The sequence below is a fragment of the Phascolarctos cinereus genome, unplaced genomic scaffold (genome assembly GCF_003287225.1).
Source record: "Phascolarctos cinereus isolate Bilbo 61053 unplaced genomic scaffold, phaCin_HiC Scaffold_3;HRSCAF=262, whole genome shotgun sequence".
Classification (NCBI taxonomy): Eukaryota; Metazoa; Chordata; class Mammalia; order Diprotodontia; family Phascolarctidae; genus Phascolarctos; species Phascolarctos cinereus.
The window spans coordinates 189,847,853-189,874,112 of record NW_027555736.1 but is presented as its reverse complement, the minus strand read 5'-3'; the positions used below and the strand labels follow the sequence as shown (position 1 = coordinate 189,874,112).

The window sequence follows — 26,260 nt, the reverse complement described above, 5'->3', positions numbered from 1 at the left end:
TCTACAGGAAGCCTTTTCCTATCCCTCTTAATTCTAGTGCCTTCTCTCTGTTGATTATTTCCATTTTCTATCTTTAACTTGTTTATATATAGTTTTCTGCATGTTGTCTCCCCCATTACACTATCCCTACCACCATCACTCAGGAACTTCTTTAAGGTTCACACAATCTACATCTACCACCACCCGGTCAAAATCCTGTTAACTGTTGTTTGTCTACAGACACCCCCCCCCCTTCCCTCCTCAATTAATTCAATACCTGACTCACAATTTTTATCTCTTCCCAAACTCCTAACCTCATACTAGGGGACTTCAACACACATATTAATATTCCCTCAAACACCTCATCTCCTTCAAACCTCACAGGTCTATGGCAGGAAGACTGCATAAATGTACCACCTCCATATTCATTAACTCTGAAATTCCCTTCTCTTCCGCATTGTCTACTAGATTTCTACCCCTTAATCTACTTTCCAATACCAAACCCTGCTCTTTGTCCATACTATGGCCTCCAGTCTCTTAATCCCTCAATTCTCTCCTAGTCGATCATCCTTGTACTAGCCACAATTTTTTTCTTTTCCCCAACCTGACCCCTAGATGAACCAGTTCATTTTTATATTCTCTTCTCCTCTTGAGTCCCCGGCTCTCTCATCATATCAATTATTATATCGTGTGTATCACTCCCATTCAATCTACTGCCTTTGTTCCTACATACATGCCACTGAATGAACGTAGTGAAAATCATACAATCATCCTGCCTGGGTCCACTACAAATTTATGTTATATAATCTCAACCAGGCCCTCACTGAGACTCTTCCAGACCTTTTCAAGTGTCCTAAAACTCCCCTACCCCTATTCTCTCGGCTGAGAACTATGGAAGAAATGTTGATAAAACCTATGTGCTGTGATTTTGGGGAAAACATCTCCTACCCTACCCCACCCCCGAAAAAAAGTAAGTCTTAGAGATCAAAGAAAGGTAGCTACAGAGTTCTGTAAACAGACAGATAGTCTATATTTTATTCAACAAGACAAGCCCACAGATTTTATCTTCTTCAAGACAAAATAGATATTCTGATGAGACTGATTAGACAAGCTATATCTCCAGCCCCACACCAAAATGATCTATGAGACTAACTATAGGAGGGAAAATCTCCACCTGAACAGGCATGATCTTAGGCCACTCAAGAGACAAGGTTAACAAGTTACAACCCAAGCTTAAGGCATTCTCAGGCAAAACACCTGACATCTTGTCCCTATTATTCAACCTCCCAAACAAAGTAGCTGAGCAGCCTCACCTTCTAAGCTCCTTTTGCCACATATAATGTGGCCCTAATGCCATATAAAACCCTACATATATACGTATCTCCCTTTTTTCTGCAGATCTTCTAGCTATCTGGCAATGGCCCATCAGCTGATGATAATTAAACTTTTATCTTCTAGCCTTGCTTTTGAATTTATTGCTGTGGTTGTTTTTTTGGTTGTTCAGTTGTTTTTCTGTTGACCTCCTGTCAAATGGATCAAGGTGAGAAAGAACTGCTCTCCTGGAAGGTCTTTGAGGAATACCACATATTTTACTGAACAAAACTGAGGATGTTCCCCGAGAGCTACATTTTCTCCCCTTCTCTGTGGCTTACATCATCCCTGGTGCCTGCTACAAGATTATCTCCTTTTTCATCTGTCTCACAAGATGAAGTGGTGCTTCTACTTGCCAAGACCAACTCCTGTACCTACCCAAGTGATCCCATTCTATCCCATCTCCTCCAGCAAACTGTCTCCTCTATCATCCCTGTTCTCTAACATATCTGTGATTCTGTGCTGGAAGGTCGCTTAGAAGCCAGCCAGTCTACCTCATACCTGAGCAAGTACCCCGTCTACAAAAGAGCTGACAAGTAATCACCCTTCTTTATTTCTGTGACAGTTGCTTCTATACTGCCAATAACACACCCCCCTTCCTATCCTCAAAAAATCCAAAGTCACCAATGATATTTTAATTGCCAGATCCAATAGCCTTTTCTCTATCCTCATCCTTCTCATCCTCTCTGTATCCTGTTTGTCGATCACCCTATTCTCTTTAATACTTTCTCCTCTCTAAACTCCCTGAGAAGTCTGTCTTCAATAAATATCTCCACATTCTCCTGTCACTCCGTTCTTGACTCTATACAACCTGGCTTCTAACTTCATCATTCAACATGTCTTATCTGAAACTGAACTCGTTATCTCTTCCCCAAAACCTTTCCCCCTTCCAAACCTCGGTATTACTGTCAAGGACACAACCATTCCCCGGCTTGAAACCTATGAGTCATCCTTCACTCCTCACTATCTCTGACATCCTAAATCCAATCTGTTGCCAAGTCCTGTCAATTTTACCCCTGTCACATCTCTATAATATACTGTCTTCTCTCCTCTGATACTGCTACCACCCTGGTACAGGCCCTCCTCTCCTTGAGCCTGGACTATTGAAATAACCTGCTGGTCGGTCTCCCCGCCACAAGTCTCTCCCCACTCCCTTCCATCTCCATCTCAGCTATCAAAGTGATCTTTCTAAAGCAAAGGTCTCACTATGTATGTAACCCATCACTCAGTAAAGTCCAGTGGCTTTCCAGTGGTATCATCTTCAGGATCAAATACAAAATCCTATTTTATGTGCACAACCCTAGCCCCCACCACCTACCTTTCCATTCTTCTTACACCCCACACTTCCATCCCACATGTACTCTTCATTCCAGTGATACTAGACTCCTTGTGGTTCTTGCCACAAACCCTCATCTTCCAACTTCAGGCACTTTCGCTGGCTGTCCTCAAGCCTGGAATTTTCTCCCTCTTCATTTCTGCCTGCTGGCTTCCCTGGCATCCTTGGAGTCCTAGCTTAAATCCCGCTTCTTACAGGAAGCCTTCTCCAATCTCTAATTCTAGCGCTCTCTTAATTCTCTGTTGATTGTTTCCTTATTTTATCCTGCATATAGCTCGTTTGTACATAGTTATTTACATGTTGTCTTCCCTATTAGACTGTGAGCTCCTCCAGGCCAAGGACTGTCTTTTGCCTTTCTTTGTATCCCCGATGCTTAGCACAGTGCTTGACACATAGTAGGCACTTAGTAAATGTTTACTATTTTGAGCTAGAGAAGGTCAGCTTTGGTGGCAACTAGGTGGCACAGTGGATAGAGTACTAGGCCTGGATTCAGGAAGGCTTGAATTCAAATACAGCCTCAGATACTTACTGTGTGACCCTGGGCAAGTCACTTAACTTCTTTTGGCTCAGTTTCCTCAACTATGAAACAGAGATTTAAAAATAGCACCTACTGCCCAGGGCCATCAAGAGGATCAAATAATATTTGTAAAGTGCTTGGCACAATGTCTGACACACAGTAGGTGGTACACAGGAGAGGGAAGGTATAATTCCTACTATGTGCCAGTCATTGTGCTAAGCATTTTTACATATTATCTCATTTGAGATACATAAATGTTAGCTGCTATTGTTGTCATTGTCATTATTATTATTTCACTGGCTATAGGGACCTTTGCTAAGGTAGAGGGGAAATTCATCTAGAGCTCATAGCCTTAGACAGTAGCCTGGGGCATTGAGAGATTAAGTGACTTTCTTAGTATATGGCAAATAAGTAGAGCTAAAACTTTGACTGTTCTAATACCCAAGGCCAGCCCTAAGCTACCAGGCCAGAATGTCTCTCAAAATAAAGAGGAAGGAAAAAGACTAATGTTTAAAATCTCTCCTAAGTCTAATATTTTCTTACAGTTGTAAAGACAGCCACCAACCTGTGATTTTATTGGTGACGGAACTCCTGCCACTTACAGATAATGATCTTACAGACTGAGAGAAGTTCCACATTATAGGTTTAAAAGGCTTCCCCACCCCCAACCCCTACCATATGCCCTTCTGAAATACAACCTATTTCTACAGCGGCAACTTGCCTGCCTCTATTTCATTTTTGCCCACCCACCCCAGAAGCCTCTGGGGTTGTTCCCCACGGTTTTGCCCCTGTTCATCTATCCTATTTTGGCCCCGGCGCCTTCTTCCTTCACGTAAGTGTGGAAACAAACTGGGCTAACTTCTAATTTGTGGTTTCTGTTTACAACACTGGCCTTCATCTTCTGTTTTGATCTCTTTTCTGGGTCTCATTTGTAAATTCCCTATTTTGTGTGTTTCACAGTTAACTTGTACCCTGGGACCAGAGGATTCTAGAGTCAGATGGAAGCTTAAGAGATTATCTAATCCAACTCATCTGTTTTTATAGATAAGGAAACAGGGCCCGAGAGGTGATGTGAGTCTCCCAAAGTCACATGCGTAGTAACCAGGGAACAATCCAAACTTAGGCCTGACTCTCAAATCCAGCCTTTCTTTCACCATTTCTCATTAAAAACGCAGGTGCTCCATGAAATGTTGGTCTCTAAATTTTACATATCCAAATGCTCCCTCTTAACTATAAGGAACTTCAGCTGAGAACCTCCCTCCCTCTCTTATGCAATGGCTCTGCAATGCCCAGGGTTAGGTAACCACTGTGCCTAGCCGTAGGACTGTATTCAGATCTTCCGGACTTACAAAGCTGCCTGTCTCACCTAAGTTTAAATACAAATGTTCATCCTAGAATTGGGTCCCACACACCCCATCTTCACATTCCCTTTTTGCCTGCTGCTTTGTTCTGGCAGAAGAGTGGCAGAGTAACTATAGTGGTACTAGTCTGTGCCTGCAGAGATGAAGGATTATGGGGGGGGGGGGGTAGAGGATGGAAGGAGACATAGGTGAATGTTAAATGTTAAACTCTCCTTGAAAATAAAGTGCCAGATGTGTGTTTTCTTTCACAACATGTATAACATATAAAATTGCTTACCTTCTCAATGAGGTTGCAGGGGAAGGAAGAAAGGAGGGAGAGAATTTGGAGTTTGAAATTTAAAAAAAATGAATGTTAAAAATTGTTTTTAAGTGTAACAGGGGGAAAATAAAATATTAAATAAATACATTATTATCAGGGAGAATATACTACCTGAGATTCTGAGCTAGAAGGATACTTAAAAGGCCCTAAGATAGTCCAACCCCCTGATCTTTTCAATGAGGAAACTGAGGCACAGAGATGTATAATGACTTGCCCAAGTTCTAAGGTGACAATGAATCTAAGTCTTCCTGATTCCAAGTCCAATGCTTTATCCACCATACCACAATGCATCTGCCACAAGGTTGAGATGGCAGGATGCTAGATACCATGGATAGATGATGGTGGCTGTGAATTCAGTGCAGGACTGGTCTGGCCACTTATCCTGGGACACTGATTTCTCCCTATCCCAATATCTCAGGGAACATCTCTCTAATTATAAATCATAAAATAAGTAGGCTGTTAGAGCTGCAAATGACCTTAGAGATCAATGAGTCCAGACTCATTGAGGAAACTGAGGCCCTAGAAGAGCTTATCTGGGGTCTAAGGCAACAAACCCTAAATTCTTCTTTAAAATCAAAATAAAATACTATCTTCAAAGGCACAAAAAGCACAAAGGGAAATCACTCCCATGATATGGTGGGGCAGTGGGACATCGTCAAAAAAGTACTTAGCTAAAAAACTCCTGGGTTCATGGCTTGGAATGACACTAGCAAGAGACCGACTCTTATCTTGTTTCAGTGAGTTTAGGCTGTGAGAAAAGGACTTTGTAAACCTTAAACTGCCAGAAAAACGTGAGTAGTTCTTATTATGGGATGGAGAATCTTCCCTTCTGCTTTGACTGACTGTGCCAGACTTGAGCAATCTGGGCAAGGGCATGAATGCAGCAGTGAACGGAGGAGTGGGCAAAGCCTGACTAGGCAGCTGCTTGACCTTTAGCCCCCAAGTGCAGGGAACAAAGGTAACTAGGGGTTTGGGAGAGTGGAAAAGGCCAACAAAATACCTAGTTTGCAAGCCAAGCACCAGGGGGAAGGGAATGAGAATAGAAAAACATTCATTGTAAAGTGCCAAGGAAAATGGAAAAAGGCAAAAGTCCAAAGAGAAGGGAATATTGAAGGGTGGAAAAAGATGGAATTGGCTGTAGAAGTAACTGACCAGTGGATAATGAGCCAGAATGGGGGTCTTGGGCAGGGGATAAGTACAGAGGGGTATATCTGGGGAAAGGAGACAATTAATCCATTCAGCGTTCAGAAAAGGATGGGCCAGGGATCTCGGGAAGATCCTAGTTTGTTTTTCCTTGGTACCACTTTTGAGGGATGCAAATGTCAAGGCTAGAAAGTGCACCCACAGTTGACATGAGGGAGAGTGGATCTGCACCCCATTTTTTCAGCCCGAAAGGCCTTAGATCCGAAGTTGAGTGTATCTATATTGAGGGCGATTAGGGGGAATACTTCTTTCTGAGCTGCACTGGGCACTTGGTGGAGGGAAGGGCGCTGGGGATGGATCAGAGGCAGGGGGTGGAGAGTCTAAATTTGACAGAGAAATGTTTTCAGGGAAAGTTACGGGGCCAGTGCTGGGCCGCGGGGGGTCAGGGATCAAAGGAAGCGGGATCCCCACCGCCACCACCTTCCCTTCTTGCTTTACCAGGCGCAGGTCCCCGGGTCCGTGCACCACCACGGAGAGGTTATCAGTCTTCACCGCCGCCATGTCGCCAACTGCCAATCTGGGGTCTGGGACTCGTGACTGCAGAGGGCTGGTTCCCGTTACACTACCGCTTCAGAGCCAGAGATTGAGACAAGGTGCGGGAGGAGGGCTCGGGTCCCGACGCCAGACAACGTGGGGCGGGGCTCCCCTCCGCTTAGGCGGAGGGCGGGGAGAGGGCGGGGCTCCTCTCCTACGATGGAAAGAGGCGTGCTTCTCTCCGTTCTAGTTAGAAGTATTGCAAGTGGAGGTTCGCCCTTAGTAGGGCCTGAGAGGTAGATTTGTTTGCTTGTTGTCTCCTCCGTTAGATTGTAAGCTCCTTGAGGGCAGGAATTGTGTTGGGGGGTGTTTAAATTTATTTCTTTTAAACATTCACTATTTTTTTAAATGTTGAGTTCAAATTCTCTCTCATTCTCATTCCTCTCCTCCCCACTCATTCAGAAGGCAGGCCCTATGATATCAATTAAATATGTGAAGTCATGCAAAACATTTCCATATTTTCCATGTTGCAAAAAAAAGCCAGAAAAAATGAAGAAAGTGAAAAAAGTATCCTTCAATTTGCACTCAGAGTTCATTAGTTCTTTCTCTGGAGGTAGATAGCATTTTTCAGAATGGGTCTTTTGGAACTGTGTTGGATTTTTGTATTGATTAAAGTAGCTAAATCTTTCACAGTTGATCATCATTACAATATTGCTGATATTGTGTACAGTGTTTTCCTGGTTCCACTCCCTTCACTTTGCTTGAGTTCATGTAAATCTTCCCAGGTTTTTCTGAAAACATCCTGCTCATCATTTCTTATAGCACAATAATATTCCATCACAATCATATACCACAACTTGTTCAGCCATTCTCCCATCTCCTCAGTTTCTAAATCTTTGCCATCACAAAAAGAGCTGCTATATTTTTGTAGCTGTAAGTTCTTTTCCTTTTCCTTTTCCTTTGTGATCTCTTTGAGATACATGCCTAGTAGTGGTATTACTGAGTTGAAGAGTATCCGCAGTTTTATAACCTGGCATAGTAGGTGCTTAATAAACGTTTATTGATTAAGAGTTAGCATGCCGTGCATATCCTTTAATCCAGCAACACTGCTATGATCCCAAAGAGATCATAAAAAAGGGTAAAGGACCTACCTATACAAAAATATTTATAGTAGCTCTTTTTGTGGTGGCAAAGAATTGGAAATTGAGGGAATGTTCATCAATTGGGGAATGGCTGAACAAGCTGTGGTACATGAATGTAATGGAATACTATTGTGCTATAAGAAATGGTGAACAGGTGGATTTCAGAAAAACCTGGAAAGACTTACATGAACTGATGCTGAGTAAAGTAAGTAGAACCAGGAGAACATTGCAGACAGTAACAGTAACATTGATGATCAACTATGATTGATTTAGCTCTTTTCAGCAATGCAATGATCCAAGGCAAATTCCAAAAGACTCATGATGGAAAATGGTATCCACATCCAGGTAAAGAACCATGAAGTCTGAATGCAGATTGAAGAATACAATGTTCGTTTTTGGAGGGTTTTTTCTGTGTTTTTTTCCTTTTGTTTTGTTTCTTCTTTCACAGCATGACACGTGGAAATGTTTTACAAGATTGTACTCATATAACCTATAACAGATTACTTGCATCTTGGGAAGGGGAAATGGGAGGGAGAGAGGGAGAAAAATTTGGAACTCCAGATCTTTCAAAAAATGAATATTGAAAATTGTCCTTACATGTAATTGGAAAAAATAAAATACTATTTAAGAAAAAAAAAGTTCATGCTGGACCAGCAGGCTCTTAGTTGGTATCCTGTTTCTGACACTTAGTAACTATGTAACCCCAGGAAAGTCACTCTTTGAGCCTCTGATTATAGTATTTGTAGCAGCTACCTCTGAAAGTGATGGGGAAAGAGTGGGGGGAGGGGAAGAGGAGGGTAGCTAGTATTTATATGGCTCTCCAAGGCTTGCAAAGTGTTTTTCCATAAGCTCTCTCTTTTGAGTTTTTGAACTCCGTGAAGTAGGTGGTATTATCCTGAGATTAAATGATTTGCCCAGGGCCAGACAGTTGGGAAGTGTCTGAGGCAAGTCTTCTGACTCCAAGGCCAGCACTTTATCCACTTTACCACTAAGCTGCCTCCTTATTTTAAAGTAAGTATGAAAAGTGCCATATAAATTTCAGCTGTTATTGGTGGATTGGTTGGTAGAAGTCATTTAATGTCTGCTATTATTATTATTGATGGGTTGGTTGGCCCAGATCTGTGATTTCATCAGGGAAAGGGAACTCCCTTTAGTGCCTTCCCTCTGTTGATTTATCTCATGTGACCTTCTTAAGAACAGGGACTCTCTTTTGCCTTTCCTTACATCCCCCGTGCTTAGCATTGTGCCTGGCACATAGTAGGTGTTTAATTCATGTTTATTGACTGACTGGCTCCAAATAGAGGGAATTCTTCTACAGATGAAGATAAGTACTTACACACCAGCTAAGAGTCTTAGAGAGTTTCCTAAGCCACTGAGACATTAAATAACTTGGCCCAGGATTACACAGTGGGATGTGTCAGAGGAAGAACTTGAACCCAGGGTCTTCTTGACTTTAAGGTCGGCTTTCTATCCTCTGTGGATTGGTTGGCTTTCCCCCTAAATTCCTATAGATTCATAAAATGCCAGGGCTCAAAGGGAGCTTAAAGTTCATCCAATCCTCTTATTTTATAGAAAAGGAAACTGAGGCTCAGAAATGGGGGGTGAATTGCTAAAGATTACAGAGATAGAAGAGCCAAGACCTGAACTTGGTTATCTTGACTTGAAGTCCCATACTTTTCCCATACTGTGTTATATTTGTTTTCTCTCTCTTCCATCTCTCCTTGCCTCTTGCTTTTTCCATGACTGAGACCCCCTAACCAGAAAACAGTGAAGGCTGAACTATATATAGCTGACCCTCCTGCTAAATAGTCAATAAGCATTCAAGTGCTTAGTAAATAATAAAACAAATAAATAAAATAGCAAAGGTGCTAACACTGTGTGCTGGGCATGGTACGAAGCACTGGAGATACAAAGAAAGGCAAAAAATACAGTTCCTATTCTCAAGCATACAATATGAAAAAAATGTACATACAAGATAGAGTGCAAATGGGAAAGCAATCTCTAAGGCAAGGCAGCAACAACTCATGTATATAGGGCTACAAGATTTACAACTCAATCCAATCCAACAAATGCTTCATTCATTCAGTCAATAAGCATTTATTAAACATCTGCTGTGTGTCACACAGTGTGCTAAGCACTGGGGATACAATGAAAGACAAAAGACAAGTACTTGTCCTGAAGGAGCTCACAGTCTAATGGAATCTCACATGTAATATTTAACAGTTCTCACAACAAACCCTCCAATGGAATCTCACTTTTAACATTTAACAGTTCTCACAACAAACCCTTTAGTAGATAGTAAAAGTGTTATCATCCCCAGTTTATAGATGGAGAAACAGGTTAATGTTCTACAGAGTGCCATAAGGCAGAGATGGCCTTCTTCTGGGTGACTCTGTGCGGGAGGGTGAAGACCCCTACCCAAATTGACTACTCAGGAGTCGCTCCAAGTAGGGTGCAGAAAATTTATTAGAATCTCACGAGAAGCGGGCAGTCCCACTGCAAGCCGAAAGAACAACAGAAATGCTCATAGCAGGAGGGCCGCTCCCCTGAGGGCCTGTGCAGTTTTATACATTTTAGACAAAGAACCCCGAAAATTCCACCTTCTATACATTGTGATTGGCTAAATAAACTTTTCTTTCCTTATTCAGACAATGGAATGCGTGACTGAGGTAATGGTATAGTTCCTCCAGCCACATATATTCCAATTCCTTTTTAGGACAATGGTATGCAGCCCAGTCCTTATCTAACATCACATGACTGAGGCCTCCAGGCTTCAGCTAATCCAGCTAACAGTTACCTATTAGTACATACCCGGACTGTGAGTTCTTTACCTATCTCCTACAACTCCTATAGTGGGCTCACTAAAAGCAGAATCAGCACTATCATCACCATAGGTTTAAAGAGACAGAATTCAATCAATTCAATTCAAGAAGCATTAATTAAGTACTTCTGCTAAGTGGATGGTGATAATGTTCAGTCTGATCCAATTCTCTGGGAACCCATTTGGGATTTTCTTGGCAAAGATATTGGAGTGGTTTGCCATTTCTTTCTCCAACTCATTTGACAGATGAGGAAACTGAAGCAAACAGGGTTAAGTGGCTTGCCCAGGGTCACACAGCTAGTAAGTGTCTGAGGTAGAATTTGAACTCAGGTCTTCCAGGGCTGGCACTCTATCCACCTCACCACCTAGCTGACCCCCTACTAAGTGGATACAAAGACAAAAAAAAAATAGTTTCTGCCTTGAAGGATCTTAAATTTTGCTGGGAGGGAAGAGTATACAACATTTTAAACAATTATCATTTGAGAAGGAATAGGACATTTAACAGAGCTATGAGGAAAGGTTTCTCATGGGAAGTGGCCCCTGAATTGTGCCTTGAAAGAAGCTAAAGATTCTAAAGGTATATAGGTGGAGTGGAGGGGAAGGAGAATGTATTGTAGGAATGCAAGAGAGAGGAGCAAGAGACATAACATAGATTTCAAAGATCAGTAAATAGTCAAGTTTCCTTGTACTGGACCAAGGGTGGGGAACCTGTAGCCTCGAGGCCACATGTGGCCCTCTAGGTCCTCAAGTTCAGTCCTCTGACTGAATCCAAACTTTACAGAACAAATCCCCTTAATAAAAGGATTTGTTCTGTAAAATTTGGACTCAGTCAAAAGGCTGCACCCGAGGACCTAAAAGGTCACATGTGGTCTTAAGGCTGATGGTTCCCCACTCCTGGACTGGAGAATTCTATGAAGAGGAGTAACGTGAAATAAGTTTGGAAAGGTAGGCTGGAGTAGACTGTGAACAGCTTTAACTGAGAAGCTGAAAAGTTTGAATTTTATCCTAAAGACAATAAGAAAGCCACTGAAGATTCTTGAGTGGAGGTTTAACATGGTCAAACCTATACCTTGGGAATATTCTTTTGGCAATTGTATAGAGGGTAAAATGCAGAGGAAATAGAAGGGAGAAATCCAATTAGGATGCTACTACAATAATGAATGTGAGAGTTAATGAGGGGTTGAAGCCAGGTGGGGGCTGAGGGAGTGGTGAGAAGGTGATGAAGTTCTTTGGAGGTAGTATTGACAAAACTTAGCAATTCATTGGATATAAAAGCAGGAAGGGGAGGTGTTGGGGTGCTTGGGTGCTTATGTTTGGGTGCATGTACTTGGGCCCCAATTTCTCCCTAGCCTCAGAAACACTGTCCCTTGATAATCATTTAAGATCAACTGAGCCCCAAGAAGGGCCAAAAAACCTAAATTAATCTTTTTCTCTCTGAGTGAACTAAAAACACCCCTTCCTGTGTCAGCAAATTCCAGGACCAGATAGAGCTGATCAGTATTCTTCCTGTTTGTTATCACTGGGCCCAGGATGTCTGGGACCAGATACTCTCTTGAATAATGGGACTTTTCTTATCTTGAGTTTCAGTTGAGAACTGACCACTCCTTAACCACTCCCTAATCCCACCCTGAATCCCCTAGTTTGCATATTTGACATATGTTTTATTGCATTTTATCCTATATAAACTTTACCTGTACCTCTCTAAGGTTGCAGGATCCTTTAAGAATCCTTGCCCACTGAAAAGTGTAACAATAAATCTTTGTCACCTTGGATTAAAGAATGCTTGAGTCTGTGAATTCATTCTAGACGACCTGTCCTGTACTCCGGTCTTTGAGGGGTCACAACCTCTCAACCTCTCAGCCCGCAACATAGGGAAATCAGACCCCAGATGACTGGAAGGTGTGGAAAATGATTATTAATAACCAATATCTTGGAGATTCAGAGCTCCCCGTCCCCTTCTTACAAAGTCCTGATTTTAAGTTCAGTTTTTCTTCAGAAGGACGTTACTGATAATGAGATTGCATTGACTCTCCTTATCCTGGTCAGTCCCCCAACCAAGCAGGCAAGAAATTTCATCTAAAGCGGGGAAGCTCTTTATGTTCTCCTCAAGCCTGGGCAGGGAGACAGATTCTTTTGTCTAGATAACCCAAGGCTGGGAGTGGTCTGATAATGGCTGGGAGTGATCTGGTATAGAGATATTTTCTCTGTCAAGAATCGCAATGATGGTAGAGTGGCATCAGCCCCTGTTGAAAGGGTATATAAACTGTGCACCCTAACCCCAAAGTGAGCCCCATTCCAAACTGCAGCTCCCATGAATGGATACAACCTAATCCTGTTTGTCTTTCTTAGACTGAACTCTGAAGGTTTACAAAGGATAATGGTGCTTTTAACAGAAATAGATAATTTGGGGGGTAATAGAGATTTACATGGAAAGTTAATGAGTACTATTTTGAATGTTCTGAGTTTGAGTTGCCAATGAGACGAGTAGGCAATTGGTGATGAAGAGGTAGAGCTCAGAAGAGAGATCAGGGCCTGATATATAAACAATTTTATTAAGTACCTACACTATGTAATGTAAGGAATATAGAGATAACAGTCCCTGCTCTCAGGGAGTTTACAGTCTAGTATTGGGGGTGGGGAGTGGAGAAGATACACATAAAAATAACCATAATACAAGTTGTAATATCATAGTAAGCACTTGATAAATGCTTATAGATTGATTGATTCATTGTACATGGATGGTACATGGATAGAGAGAAGTGAATACTTTAGCTAGGTGTCTCAGGGAAGGAGGTAGCAACTGAACTAAGTCTTCAGTTTAGCATTTGTTATATACCTGTTGAAAAGGTCTAGGACTTTTTGGGGTGCTGGGACCCCAAGATCGCGGTACCGGGCCCTGCTGAATACATTCAACTCAAATCTTCTTCAGCCAGAGGAAAAGTTTATTAGTGATAAATCACAGTGACCAGGTGACGCGCGCGTAAAGACGAGTGGGCTTGAGAGGTTCTGAGCCTTGTGGGCCTGAGATTCTCAGCCTCTGAATGAGGGCCAAGGTGGATCTTAAATACTAAAGTAACTCTGGGTGGCCAGAGAAGGGGGTTGGGGAAAGGGTCTAGGTAAGAATTCTAGTTGGGGAGGTCAGAGAGATTGAATAGACAATGGCAATAGATAATGGAGGGAACTGGAAGGCAGAAGTTTGAAAGGCATCTGCACAAAATCAAGGTGGGGCTTGGACTTTGAAAAGGAGATAAAGGAGATAAGGAACAGTTTGAGACCAGAGAAGGCCTTTCTGGGCTAAACAGGAGCCAGATTCTATTCAGGGCAAGGGTTGAAGGTGCATCTGAATAAGATTAAAAGGTAAGGGTAAGGCTTTCAAAGGAAGATGAGGGTCTGGGGCCTGTGAGTCAGATTCCTTTTGGGGCAAAGGGCAAAGATCTTGGCTTGGGCCCCACCCCCATCACCTATTATTTGCAAGTACTGTACTAGGCACCGAGAATAAAAAGGTTTAAAATAATAATCTAATAAAGACAATATGACATATACACAAATATAATGCAAAAGAGAATATAATATGGGCCAAGGAGAGATGCAAGGTAGTACAGAAGAAAAATTACACTCTTTGTTGTAGGCTTAAGTGTACAAGAAATAATTTTCATTTATGTAATCATTATTCTAAATTGAAGCATTATTCTATGTGTGTGTGCGTGTGCGTGTGTGTGTGAGAGCGAGATCCAAACCGACAGCATGCCCTAGGACATGTCTCTACTACCAAATATTTTTTGAAATAACATTTAGAGGAATCTCAATCTCAAAGTTCACAATATGACAAAACATTGTTGCACAACTCAAGGAAAGGTAAAAGTTAGCTTTTTGCTGAGTCAATCCTGAATAGTCACTTAATCTTGTAGAATCATACTCCTAAAACCACTCAATGCTTCTGTGACCACCAAGCATGTGAAGATTTTGCCGGTGGAATGGTCGTGAAGAGGTCTAGAGGTTTGGGGTGCTGGGTGATAGGGGCGGGGCCCAAGCCAAGATCTTCACCCTTTGCCCCAAAGGGAATCTGACTCACAGGCCCCAGACCCTCATCTCCTTTGAAAGCCCTAGCTTACCTTTAGATCTTATTCAGATGCACCTTCAACCCTTGCCCTGAATAGAATCTGGCTCCTGTTTGTCTACAGGACCCAGAAAACCCTTAAACCTTCAAATTTCCTAATCGACTCCCCTTAGGCTCCCTCTTGTCTATAGGCCCCAGAAAGGCCTTCCCTTTATCTCCTTTTGAAAGTCCTAGCCCCACCTTGATTTTGTGCAGATGCCTTTCAAACTTCTGCCTTCCTGTTCCCTCCATTATCTATTGCCATTGTCTATTCAATCTCTCTGACCTCCCCAATTAGAATTCTTACCTAGACCCTTTCCCCAACCCCCTTCTCTGGCCACCCAAAGTTACTTTAGTATTTAAGATCCACTTTGGCCCTCATTCAGAGGCTGAGAATCTCAGGCCCACAAGGCTGAGAACCTCTCATGCCCGCTTGTCTTTACGGGCGTCACCTGGTCAATGTGATTTATCACTAATAAACTTTTCCTCTGGCTGAAGAAGATTTGAGTTGAATGTATTCAGCAGGGCCCGGTACCGCAATCTTGGGGTCCCAGCACCCCAAAACCCCTAGACCTCTTCACTGGGAACCCCAAGATTGCAAAGAGGGCCCTGCCTGAATGAATTCAGCTCAAATCTTCTTCCAGCCAGAGAAAATGTTTATTAGAGATAAAACAAAAAGGCTAGGTGACGCCCGTAAGGATGAGTGGGCACGAGAAAAGCTCAGCCTTTTGGGCATGAGAGATTCTCAGTGTTTGAATGGAGGCCAGGGTGGATCTTATACACACTAAAGTAACTTTGGGTGGCCAGAAGAGGGGGCTCGTAAAAGGGTCTAGGTGAGAATTCCAATTGGAAGGTCTGAGAGATTGAATAGACAATGGGAATAGATAATGAAGGGAACTGGAAGGTAGAAGTTTGAAAGGCATCTGAATAAGGTCAAAAGGTGGGGCTAGGGCTTTCAAAGGGAGATAAGGGTTGTCAATAAGGAACCTAAAAGTTTAAGGGTTTTCTGGGTCCTGTAGACAAACAGTTGCCAGATCCTTTTTAGGGCAAGGGGCAAAGGTGTATCTGAATAAGATCAAAAGGTGGGGCTAAGGCTTTCAAAGGGCAATGAGGAGCTGGGGCCTGTAGACAAATGGGAGCCAGATTGCCTTTGGGGCAAGGGGCAAAGATATGGGCTTGGGCCCATACCCCATCAGTCAGATGAGAACAATTTGTTCCAATGGCCATGAAAGTAGCTGAAGGAGGTGCTGTAGAGCTATTAGAACTTGGTCAGACATCAAAGGTTATATCTGCTGCATCCCAGGCCATGACCAGTCATTTTTTGTCAGGACTGTTTTTCCTGCCACTGGACTTTGATGACTTAGGAAGAGAGAGTGAAGCTGACAACTTTACACAACTCTGCCTTACTTAAATCCAATTTACTGGAGAGCAAAGATATCACCCATGATGTCATTGGTCCTCTTCAAAAATGAAGGAGGAACAAAAACAACCTCTTAAAAGTTCTTTCCAATCCTCCCACCCCCACTGCAAGCTGGCCACAGTAAACATAAGTACCTTCTTCCTCAGACCAATACACTCTTCCACTTTGGGGAAGGGGGAAGGTTTTGTTCTTAACTAGAGGTAAGGTATTTCTCTATTCTAAGTCTAGTTACCACTCAATCCGTTTTCATGAATGACTTCATTAGGCAAAGTTTGATTAAATACTGACAAAGTTGCTTGGGTTTTTTTTGGGGGGGTTATTTCATTCTGGAAGGTCTGGAAAGGACTTTAGACTGAAGAAATATTTATTTAATAGCTAAACTACACTAAAAAGGGCATTTTAATAGGTTAACACAGTGGTCAAAGGGTAGTAGCCTAGCTAGCATTTTATAGAGCCCCTTAAGGTGTGTAAAGCACTTTACAAGTATTATGTCATTTGGTCCTAACAATAATCCTGGGAGGAAGTTACTAGCTCTGCCACTTCCTACCTGTGTGACCTTGGGCAAATCATCTAATCTCTCTGGGTTTCAGTTTCTTTCTATATAAATATGGGAAGATTGAACTAAATGCCTTTTAAGATCCCTTCCTGCTCTAAATTTATGATCATGTGATCTTTCCTCTTAAAGTCTCCCCTCCTCCAAGCTTCCCTATTTCTCTTAAGGGCATCAGGACCCTTCTATATCTTTGATCCTTCCCTTTCCCTTGATCCTAATATCAAATTGGTTCTGCCTCCACATCTTTCACATCTGTCCTCTATCCATTCACATGACTAATAGCATAGTCCAGGCCATATTAATTATGGGATGATGGGACCTTGACCTTGAATTTTCCCATACATTTCAGCAACCCAGTCCCAGAACTTGTCCACATATTTCAGCAGTCCAGATCACTGGTGTCTTGAACAAGGCATCATGCCCATCCCTGCCCATCTAGATACTCAACAGTCCTTTCATATGGCTCTCTGCCCACCCCAGACCACTTAACTCCTTTCACTGTGGCACGTGGGTCACCCCAGGCTATTTACTATTCCTTAATCTCATCCAGATCTTCTCACTGTCTTTTTTGTAGGTAAGTGTCAATCTCACCTCCTCAAGGTGCAGATTCCCTAGGAATCTCACCTACACTATTGGCAGTATAATAAACCTTGTTACTTTGAAAGAAGGCTTGAATGCTTGAATTCTTTCCATGCAGACCTGCCCTGTACCCTGACATTTCAGGGTTCCCAGCAACGCCAAACTGCATCATAATGTCTCACTTAAACTATAGTAAGTCTCATAATTGTTCCCCAGTCTTTACCCTCTCCACTCATTCCACCATACGGCTGCCAATGTAACCTTCCTAAGGCACAGGTTTGAATAGGTAATAGACCTGCTCAAAAGCCTTCAGTAGCTCCCTATTACCTCTAGAATAAGATTCCTTAGTCCTGCATTTAAAACTCTCCACAGATTAGCTCTAACCTACCTCCCTAACCCTATTTCACATTCTATTCCTCAGCACATCCTATGTTTCTGTCACACTGGACCTCCTCTCCTCACCTTTCCTGGAACACTCTTCTTTGTCTGCTCAGATTATTGACCTCCTTGGTTCCTTTAAGTACTAACTAAAACCCCATCTTTTACTGGAAGCCTTCCTCAACCCCTCTTAAATCTAGTGCCTTCCCTCTGTTAATTATTTCCTATTTTTCTTTGATATAGCTTGCTTTGTATATATTTGTCTGCATGTTGTCTCCCCCCATTAGATTGTAAGCTCCTTGGGGGCAGAGACTGTCTAGTGGAGGCCCAGGGTCACTCGTAGAGAGGGGCTGGGGCTGGGGCTCCAGCTCTTGGTGCTGAGGCGGGGCTGCAGCTCCTGAGTGTCATGGGGCCCCAGGGCTGGGCTCCAGCCACCTGGCCAAGCCCCTTCCACTGCTGCTCTGGCTGCTAGGCTGCAGCCTCCAGACCACTGTGGCCCTGACCAGCTACTCACAGGATCTGCGCAGCTGGAGAAGGAATGGCTTGTCCCAGGAGACTAAGGGTTCCCTAGCAGGTGCCCTTCACTTTATCCTCTCCCCAAGGCTGCCTCCAGGCAGTGCTGGAGCTGGCCAGAGTCCCAGGCATATCACTTCCTGCATCAAGTCCTCTGGCCCCTTGGTGTTTGGGGGCAAATCTAGTGCAGAGAGATGGGCTCCTGGAGTTGGCTAAGGCCCAGCGGCCTCCCAGAGGCCAGTGTGTCCGATGGCAGCCACAGGAGAGTAGCACTGTTTGTTCAGGGTTCACCCACAACGTTATCGCCTGTTCAGTGATACTGAGGTTCTCATGGCTGTGTGCACCAGCGATTTTGTGGTTCAAGGAATGCTCTGTGGAGTTACTCATGACCAGAAGCTGCAGGAGTTGGCAATCAGCATCAGAACCCCTCCCATCCATCCTTAGAAGTTCCCATTATTCCAGCCAGCTGAGTCCTCCAGTCAATTATCAGGTACCATCCCTATGCCTTTGTGCTGCAGCGTGAGGCCTGGCAGTGGCATCTTCTTCAATAGCTGGTGCCACTTCAGGAGGCCTGACTGGGCTGTGCTCCCCCATACCAGGATTTCCCCTGCATATATGAGGCAGCCCAGGCTGCTCACCATAACCCTTGTGAGATGGCCCTGGATTAAAGCTTTCTGAGGTTGGTGAGAAGGCAAGAAAAGACCCCATTTATCCTCTGATCACTGCTTTTTTTTTTGGTGAGGCAATTGGGGTTAAGTGACTTGCCCAGGGTCACACAGCTAGTGAGTGTTATGCTGTCTGAGGCTGAACTTGAACTCAGGTCCTCCTGACTCCAGGGCCAGTGCTCTATCCACCGTGCCACCTAGCGGCTCCCTGATGGCTGCTAAGAAGCTATCAGTACCCGAGACCTTGAGCCATCAGTCCAGAGGTGATGTAAGAATAAGGAATTGCTTTGATCTTAGCTTTTCCTTTTAGGAGTCAGCACATTCCCATGCATCCTGGTTGTAAAGGGTTGTAAAGCACAGAATGAAAGATGCCAATTTTGGAAAATGTCAAGTGGGTATACTCTGGGCAATGTATTTGGGGCGAGGGGGGCCTTGGATAGAGAAAATAAGACTTTTCCTTGGAAGAGATAGGGGATAACCCCTTGTGTAGACTTCTCCCACCACTACCACCCCCATGGGAACTACCCCAGTGGGTAGACTTGGTGGAGTCTATCCTGTAGATGTTGCCTCTCAGTGAAAATGACCAAAGATCTTAGAAGGGGAAGCTGAACTGGCCCATCACCCTAACTTCCCCCTTTTGAGGTAGACACTGCTTTTAGAACCCAGGATACCCCAGGTTGGTGAGCATCTCATGTTGAAAATAACTTTTAATGGATTGGGTTAGGAAGGGCAGGGATGGGAGGCAGAAAGGCGGAGAAGACACCTGGGGTGCAGTACAGTTATCTTGATACCAAATGTATGTGTTTACAGTGGCATTTTGGGGGGACTAAACTCTCTACCAAGTGTGCCTGGAAGACAGAGAGAGAGAGAGACTATCTTTTGCCTCTTTTTGTATCCCTAGCACAGTGCCTGGCACACAGTAGGTGCTTCATTAAAGTATATTGATTGAATGATTGACTTGTTCCCAAGTGTCTTCCCTCAAAGCTCAGCTCAAGTATCAACTCTTTCATAAAGCCTCCCTTCACATCTCATCTCCCATCCCCACCCTGTCCCGGTTTTTCTCCTTCTTAAAATTTTCTTGTCAATAAGCATTCATTAAGCATTTACTATGTGTCAGGTGCTGTACCAAGTGCTGGGGATATAAAGAAAGGCAAAAGAGACTGTCTTTGCCCTCAAGGAGCTTATATTCCAACTGGGGAGACCACATGTGATCAACTAGGTAGATACAAGATATCCGTCAAGTAGATGGAAGGCACTCTGAAAGGGGAAGGCATTAATAGCCAAGGAGACCCAGGAAAGCCTCTTATGCAATTTGAACTGAATCTTGAAGGAAGAGGCAGAGCGTTCTAGCTCTCCAAAAGGCCCAGATACAGGAAATGAAGTTAGGGACGGAATTGAGTGTGGACAGTGAAGTGGTAGTGCTGTTTTGTGGTAAAGAACTGAGGCATGGAGGAAATGGAGGTAATAGTGAGAATGAAGAACAGAGTGACATAAGGAAAGATGGCCTGGTGCTAGGGAGAAGGGCCTGATGGGAAGCCAGTACTCTACTGGACAGCAGCGGGTCTTGTGTCTCTGAATTGTGCAAACCAGTTCTAGAGAGAAGGGTCTAATGGGATAACACCTTGTATTATACGTATTTGTATTCTTGTATTCCTGCAGAATGTAAACCCCTTGAGGGCAGGAGCAGATTTGTTCTTGTCTTTAAATTCCTAGTATCTAATACTGTGCCTTGAACTTAGTAGGTGATGAGTGTTTGTTGTTAGCTAGGCCTGACTTCCTTTGACTGCTCCAGTGGTTCAAGTTCAGGGTTGGGATAAAATGAGACATTTGACATTTAACAAGAAGTGTAGGGGCAGCTAGGTGGTGCAGTAGAGAGAGCACCGACCCTGGATTCAGGAGGACCTGAGTTCAAATCCAGCCTCAGACACATAATAACACTTACTAGCTGCGTGACCCTGGGCAAGTCACTTAACCCCACTGCCTAGCCAAAAAAAAAAAAGAAGTGTACCTCCTATTCATGGAAACACTATCCAGCAAGGATAGCTGGATAGCTGGTTTAAGTGGATGCTCCCTTCTTCTTATAAACAGATATACAAGTCAAAAGGGCATGTCATCTACCCTTTGGTCTAGCAACGCTACTGTTAGTTCTGAATCCCAAAGAGATTTTTAAAAAGGGAGGAAGGGGAAGAACTTATTTGTACAAAAATATTTATAATGGCTCTGTGGTGGCTAAGAATTGGAAATTGAGGGGATGCTCATCAGTTGGGGAATGGTTGATCAAATTGTTGCATATGATTGTAATGGAATATTATTGTGCTATAAGCAGGATAATTTCAGAAAAACCTGAAATTACTTACATGAACTGATAAAGTGAAGGAAGCAGAACCAGGAGAACATTGCGCACAGTAACAGCAATATTGTATGATGTTCGTCAACTGTGAATGACTTAGCTTTTCTCAACAATACAATGATCTAAGACAGTCCCAAGGAACTTCTTACGAAAAATGTGTTTAACCCCCAGAGAAAGAACTGATGCTGTCTGAATACAGACTGAAGTATACTTTTTCTTTCTTTCTTTTTTCTTTCATTCCTTCCTTTTTTTTTGTTTGAGTCTTCTTGTACAAAATGACTAATATGGAAATGTTTTACATGACTGCTCATGTATAACCTCGATCAGATTGCTTACTGTCTCAGGAAGGGGGGGTGGGGAAGGAGGGATAGAATTTGGAACTCAAAACTTTTTTCTTTTTTTTCTTTTTTTAAATTTTATTAGCTTATTTTGATTTATCAATAATCACTTCCATATGCTTTTGAGTTGACAATTTTTCTCCCCTTTCCTCCCCACCACCCTATACATTTATATTCCTATTAAACATATTTTCACATTAGTGGTGTTGTAAGTAAAAATTAAAACCAATAGGAGGAACCATCAGAAAGAGGAAACAAAACTCAACAGAAGAGAAAAAAAATACCAATTCAACTTTCATAGTCCTTTCTTTGGATGTGGATAGCATTTTCCATCACCAGGCCTCTGGAGATGTCTTAGATCCTTATATTGCTGAGGAGGGTTAAGTTTATCAATAATTGTCATCTCACAATATGGCTGTTATTGTGTACAACATTCTCTTGGTTCTTCTCATTTCACTCAGCATCAGACCACATAAGTCTTTCCGGGTTTTTCTGAAGTCAGCCTGTTCATCATTTCTTATAGCACAATGGTATTCCATTACATTCATATACCACAACTTGCTCAGCCATTCCTCAGTTGATGGACATCCTCTCAATTTCCCATTCTTTGCCACCATAAAAAGAGCTGCTATGAATATTTTTGTACATTTGGTCCTTTTCCCATTTGTATGGTCTCTTTGGGATATAGTCCTAGAAGTGCTATTGCTGGGTCAAAAGGTATGCACATTTTTATAGCCCTTTGGGCATAGTTCCAAATTGTTCTCCAAAATGGTTGGATCACTCCACAACTCCACCAACAATGCATTAGTGTTCCAATTTTCCCACATCTCCTCCAACATTTATCATTTTCCTGTTTTGTCATGTTGGCCAATCTGATAGGTGTGATATGGTACCTCAGAGTTGTTTTGATTTGCATTTCTCTAATCAATAATGATTTAGAGCATTTTTTCATATGACTATAGATGGCTTTAATTTCTTCATCTGAGAATTGCCTGTTCATATCCTTTGACCATTTATCAGTTGGGGAATGACTTGTATTCTTATAAATTTGACTTAATTCTCTATATATTTTAGAGATGAGGCCCTTATCAGAGAGACTGGTTGTAAAAATTCTTTCCCAATTTTCTACCTTCCTTCTAATTTTAGTTATATTGGTTTTGTTTGTGCAAAAACCTTTCAATTTAATGTAATCAAAAGTATCCATTTTGCTTTTCATAATGTTCTCTATCTCTTGTTTGGTCATGAATTGTTTTGTTCTCCATAGATCCGATAAGTAAAATATTCCTTGCTCTCCCAGTTTGTTTATAGTATCAGTCTTTATATCTAAATCATGAACCCATTTTGACTTTATTTTAGTATATGGTGTGAGATTTGGGTCTATGCCTAGCTTCTACCATACTCTTTTCCAGTAACTCAAAACTTTTTAAAAAAATGTTAAAAATTGTTTTTGAGGAAAATTGAGTAATTGAGGAAAAAATAAAATGTTATTTAAAAATAAATAAATAAAATGAACCTAATTCTTCCTTTAAAAAAAGAGAGAGAGAGAAAGAGAGAGAGAGAGAGGGCATGTTGTCACCAAGTAGGGATTCCATAAAATCTGAGAATCCCTGACTCCTGATGGGGCAGGGCTTTTTATGCTGTAGACCACCAAGAAACTTTGTCAGTAATTGCAGCCTTAGTGCCCTGGACCAAGTAAGTTTTCAGGGCAGGTTACTTGTGTTTTAGGGGAAAAACAAACCTACCTCACATGGCAGGGATCTCAGTAAGTGTTGCTCTTACTACTGCACTGAAACGAAGTTGGCCCTTCAAGGAAGAGAATGACTTCAACAGACCTAATTGAAGAGGGAGTGAATTCCAGGTACAACAACTGACTTACACAAATAAGTGGAGGAAATACAAGAGAAGACAAAATCAGGCTAGTAGTTCAGTTTGGCTAGAATGAAGAATGGGCAAAGGGGTATATTATGAAATAAGGCTAGAAAGGCAGATTGGAATTTCACTGTAAAGAGCTTTAAATGCCAGAATCACTAAGGAGTTTGTAGTTTATCCTAAGGTAACTACTCAAGGTTTTTGAGGAAAGTAACACGATCAGACATCTGAATGAAGAACATAGTATCTGAAAGCTGCTTTGAGGAAGGTCTCTAGAGGTTGGAGACCTCTCTTTAGGATCTCTTAATTGCCAAATCTTGTGACCTTTCCATAGTCCTCAGAATCTATTGGCCTTTTTGAAGGTCTCGCCCTTGATCTCTCTTCAGCCTTTCACAATGTCAATGACCGCCTTCTTCTTGAAGAAACTCTTCTCCCTAGGTTTTTGTGCCATTGCTCTCTCCAGGTTCTCCCATGTCTATGTATGATCAAGATATGTAGAAGATAAATTGGAGGTCATCTCAGAATGAAGGCGCTACAATTAAGGGGAACTGAGAAAAGCTGCTTCTTTTTTTTTTTGATATATTAGCCACTTTATTTGTATAATTACAAACTGCTTTATGGAATGGTTCTATTAATTCACAGCTCTGCTGATAATCTTAGTGTGCCTGTCTTTTCTTAAAATTAATTTATTTTTAATTATCAACAATCACTTCTATAAACTTTTGAGTTTTAAATTTTCTCCCCTCCCTCCCCATATCCCTCCCTAAGACAGCACAAAATCTGATATAGGCTCTACATATACATTCCTATTAAACATATTTTCACATTATTGATATTGTAAGTAAGAATTAGAACCAATAGGAGGAAAGAGGAAACAAAACACAACAGAAGAAAAAAAAATAGCAAATACTATGCTTCAATCTGCATTCAAAGTCCATAGTTCTTTCTTTGGATGTGGATAGCATGTTCCATCACGAGGCCTTTGGAGATGTCTTAGATCCTTGTATTGCTGAGAAGGGTTAAGTCTATCAATACTAGTCATCTGACAATGTGACTGTTACTGTGTGCAATGTTCTCCTGGTTCTGCTCACTTCACTCAGCATCAGACTATACAACTCTTTCCAAGTTTGAGAAAAGCTTCTTGCAGAAGGTTGTACTTAGCTGATACTTGAAGGAAGCCAGGGAAGCCAGGAGGGAGAGTATTCCAGGCATGGGGGACAGCCAATAAAAGACAAGTGTCTGACCACTTCTTTGTCTCCTTTGCTGGATCTTATCTGTACATCCTTCAATAATGGTGGGGTTTTCCCTAAGGTTCTGTACTGGGCCATCTTCTCTTTTCCCTCTATTTCACTTGGGGATCTCATCAGCTCCCATGGTTTCAATTATCATCTCTATGCAGATATACCAACTACACCAGGGGCAAATAGGTGGTACAATGGATAGAGCACCTGGCCTGTAGTCAGAAAGACCTGAGTTCAAATCTGGCCTCAGACACTTACTAGCTATGTGATCCTTGGCAAGTCACTTAATGCTGTTGGCCTCAGTTTCTTCACCCATAAAATGAGCTGGAGAAGGAAATGGCAAACCACTCCAGTATCTTTGCCAAGAAAACCCCAAACGGGATCACAAAGACTGGAGCACAGCTGAACAACAACATGAAGATGACTCTCAGATCTACTTGTCCAGCCCTATCCTCTTTCATTACCTCCATTCTCATATCTCCAACTGCCATTTAGACATCGAAAATTGAATGTGCCACAGTCATCTTAAATTCAACATGTCCAAAACAGAACTTATTATATTCCCCCCAAACCCTCCCCTCTTCTAGCTTCTAGCATGGTCAAGGGTGTTACCATCATCCCAGTCCCCAAGGCCCACAACCTAGGTGTCCCCTCCAGTCTGATCAGCGGCCAATAACTGTACGTTTTTACCTTTTTAACACTTTTACTATATGACTCCTTCATTCTTCTAACACTGGTGAAGATCCAGGCAGACTGATTGAACTCTACCTCAGGTCTCTCTGCATTCTAATTCATCCTCCAATCGACTGTCAAATTGACTTTTCTAAAATACAGATTTGACCATATCACTCCTCTATTCATTAATCTCCAGTGGGCTCCTATTGCCCCAAGGATCAAATATAAAATCCCCTGTTTGGCTTTCAAATCCTTTTATAACCTGGACTCTTTTTCCCTTTCTAGTCTTGTTATACCTTACCCTACCCTACTATCCCCCATTACTCTTCACCATTCAGTGACCCTGGCCTCCTTGCTGCTCCTAGAATAAGACATTCCATCTCCAGACTCCAGAAATTTTTACTGGCTGTGCCCGGTGCCTGGAATACTCTCCCTCCTGGCTTTCGCTGGCTTCCTTCAAGTATCAGCTAAGTACAACCTTCTGCAGGAAGCTTTTCTCAGTCCTCCTTAATCTAGTGCCTTCATTCTGAGATGACCTTCAATGTATCTTCTTTGTATCTTGATTTGTACGTAGTGATTTGCATGTTGTCTCCCCCATGAGACTGTGAACTCCTTGAGAGCAGGAACTTTTTTTTGCCCCTCTTTGTATCCTTAGCACTTAGCACAGTACCTGGTAGCTACTTATTTGAGTATGACACCAATGTTCTAAAGGACCTTCTATCACTTAAATGGCCTTAGAGGCATTCCTAAACAACCCTTATCCCAGGGACTAAAGAACCTTGGCATAGGCACAATTGGAAGAGAAAAACTAAAACAGAAAGTTAGCAAGAAAGATTACACACAAGATGATGGCTCCTTTCAGAAGTAACAGAAAACTCTAAATTCTAGGCTTTGCTTCCCCAGAAGAAGCCAGGTCAAGGATCTTTTCTTTTTCTTTTTTTTGGTGAGGCAGTTGGGGTTAAGTGACTTGCCCAGGGTCATGTGTCTGAGACTGGATTTTAACTCATATCCTCCTGACTTCAAGGCCAGAGCTCTATCCACTGTGCCACCTAGCTGTCTC

The 26,260-nt window shown here is 42.4% G+C and overlaps 1 protein-coding gene and 1 pseudogene across 3 annotated transcripts in view; one reads left to right on the top strand and one right to left on the bottom strand.

Annotated features, from left to right (window-relative positions):
- Positions 1 to 26,260, bottom strand: part of SORD (sorbitol dehydrogenase) — a 98,665-nt gene that overhangs the window by 52,567 nt on the left and 19,838 nt on the right. Inside the window, exon 1 of one of the 3 annotated variants that reach the window (XM_021009291.2) lies at positions 6,525 to 6,698. The exons of 1 other annotated variant lie outside the window; for it this stretch is intronic. In XM_021009291.2, the coding sequence (XP_020864950.1) occupies positions 6,525 to 6,587 (63 nt within the window). In that variant the 5' untranslated portion in view covers positions 6,588 to 6,698. Of the gene's footprint in view, positions 1 to 6,524; positions 6,699 to 26,260 lie in introns of those variants that run through there. One more of the 3 variants, XM_078151386.1, reaches the window with a different exon arrangement.
- On the top strand, positions 6,586 to 18,730 carry LOC110223646 (meteorin-like; annotated as a pseudogene).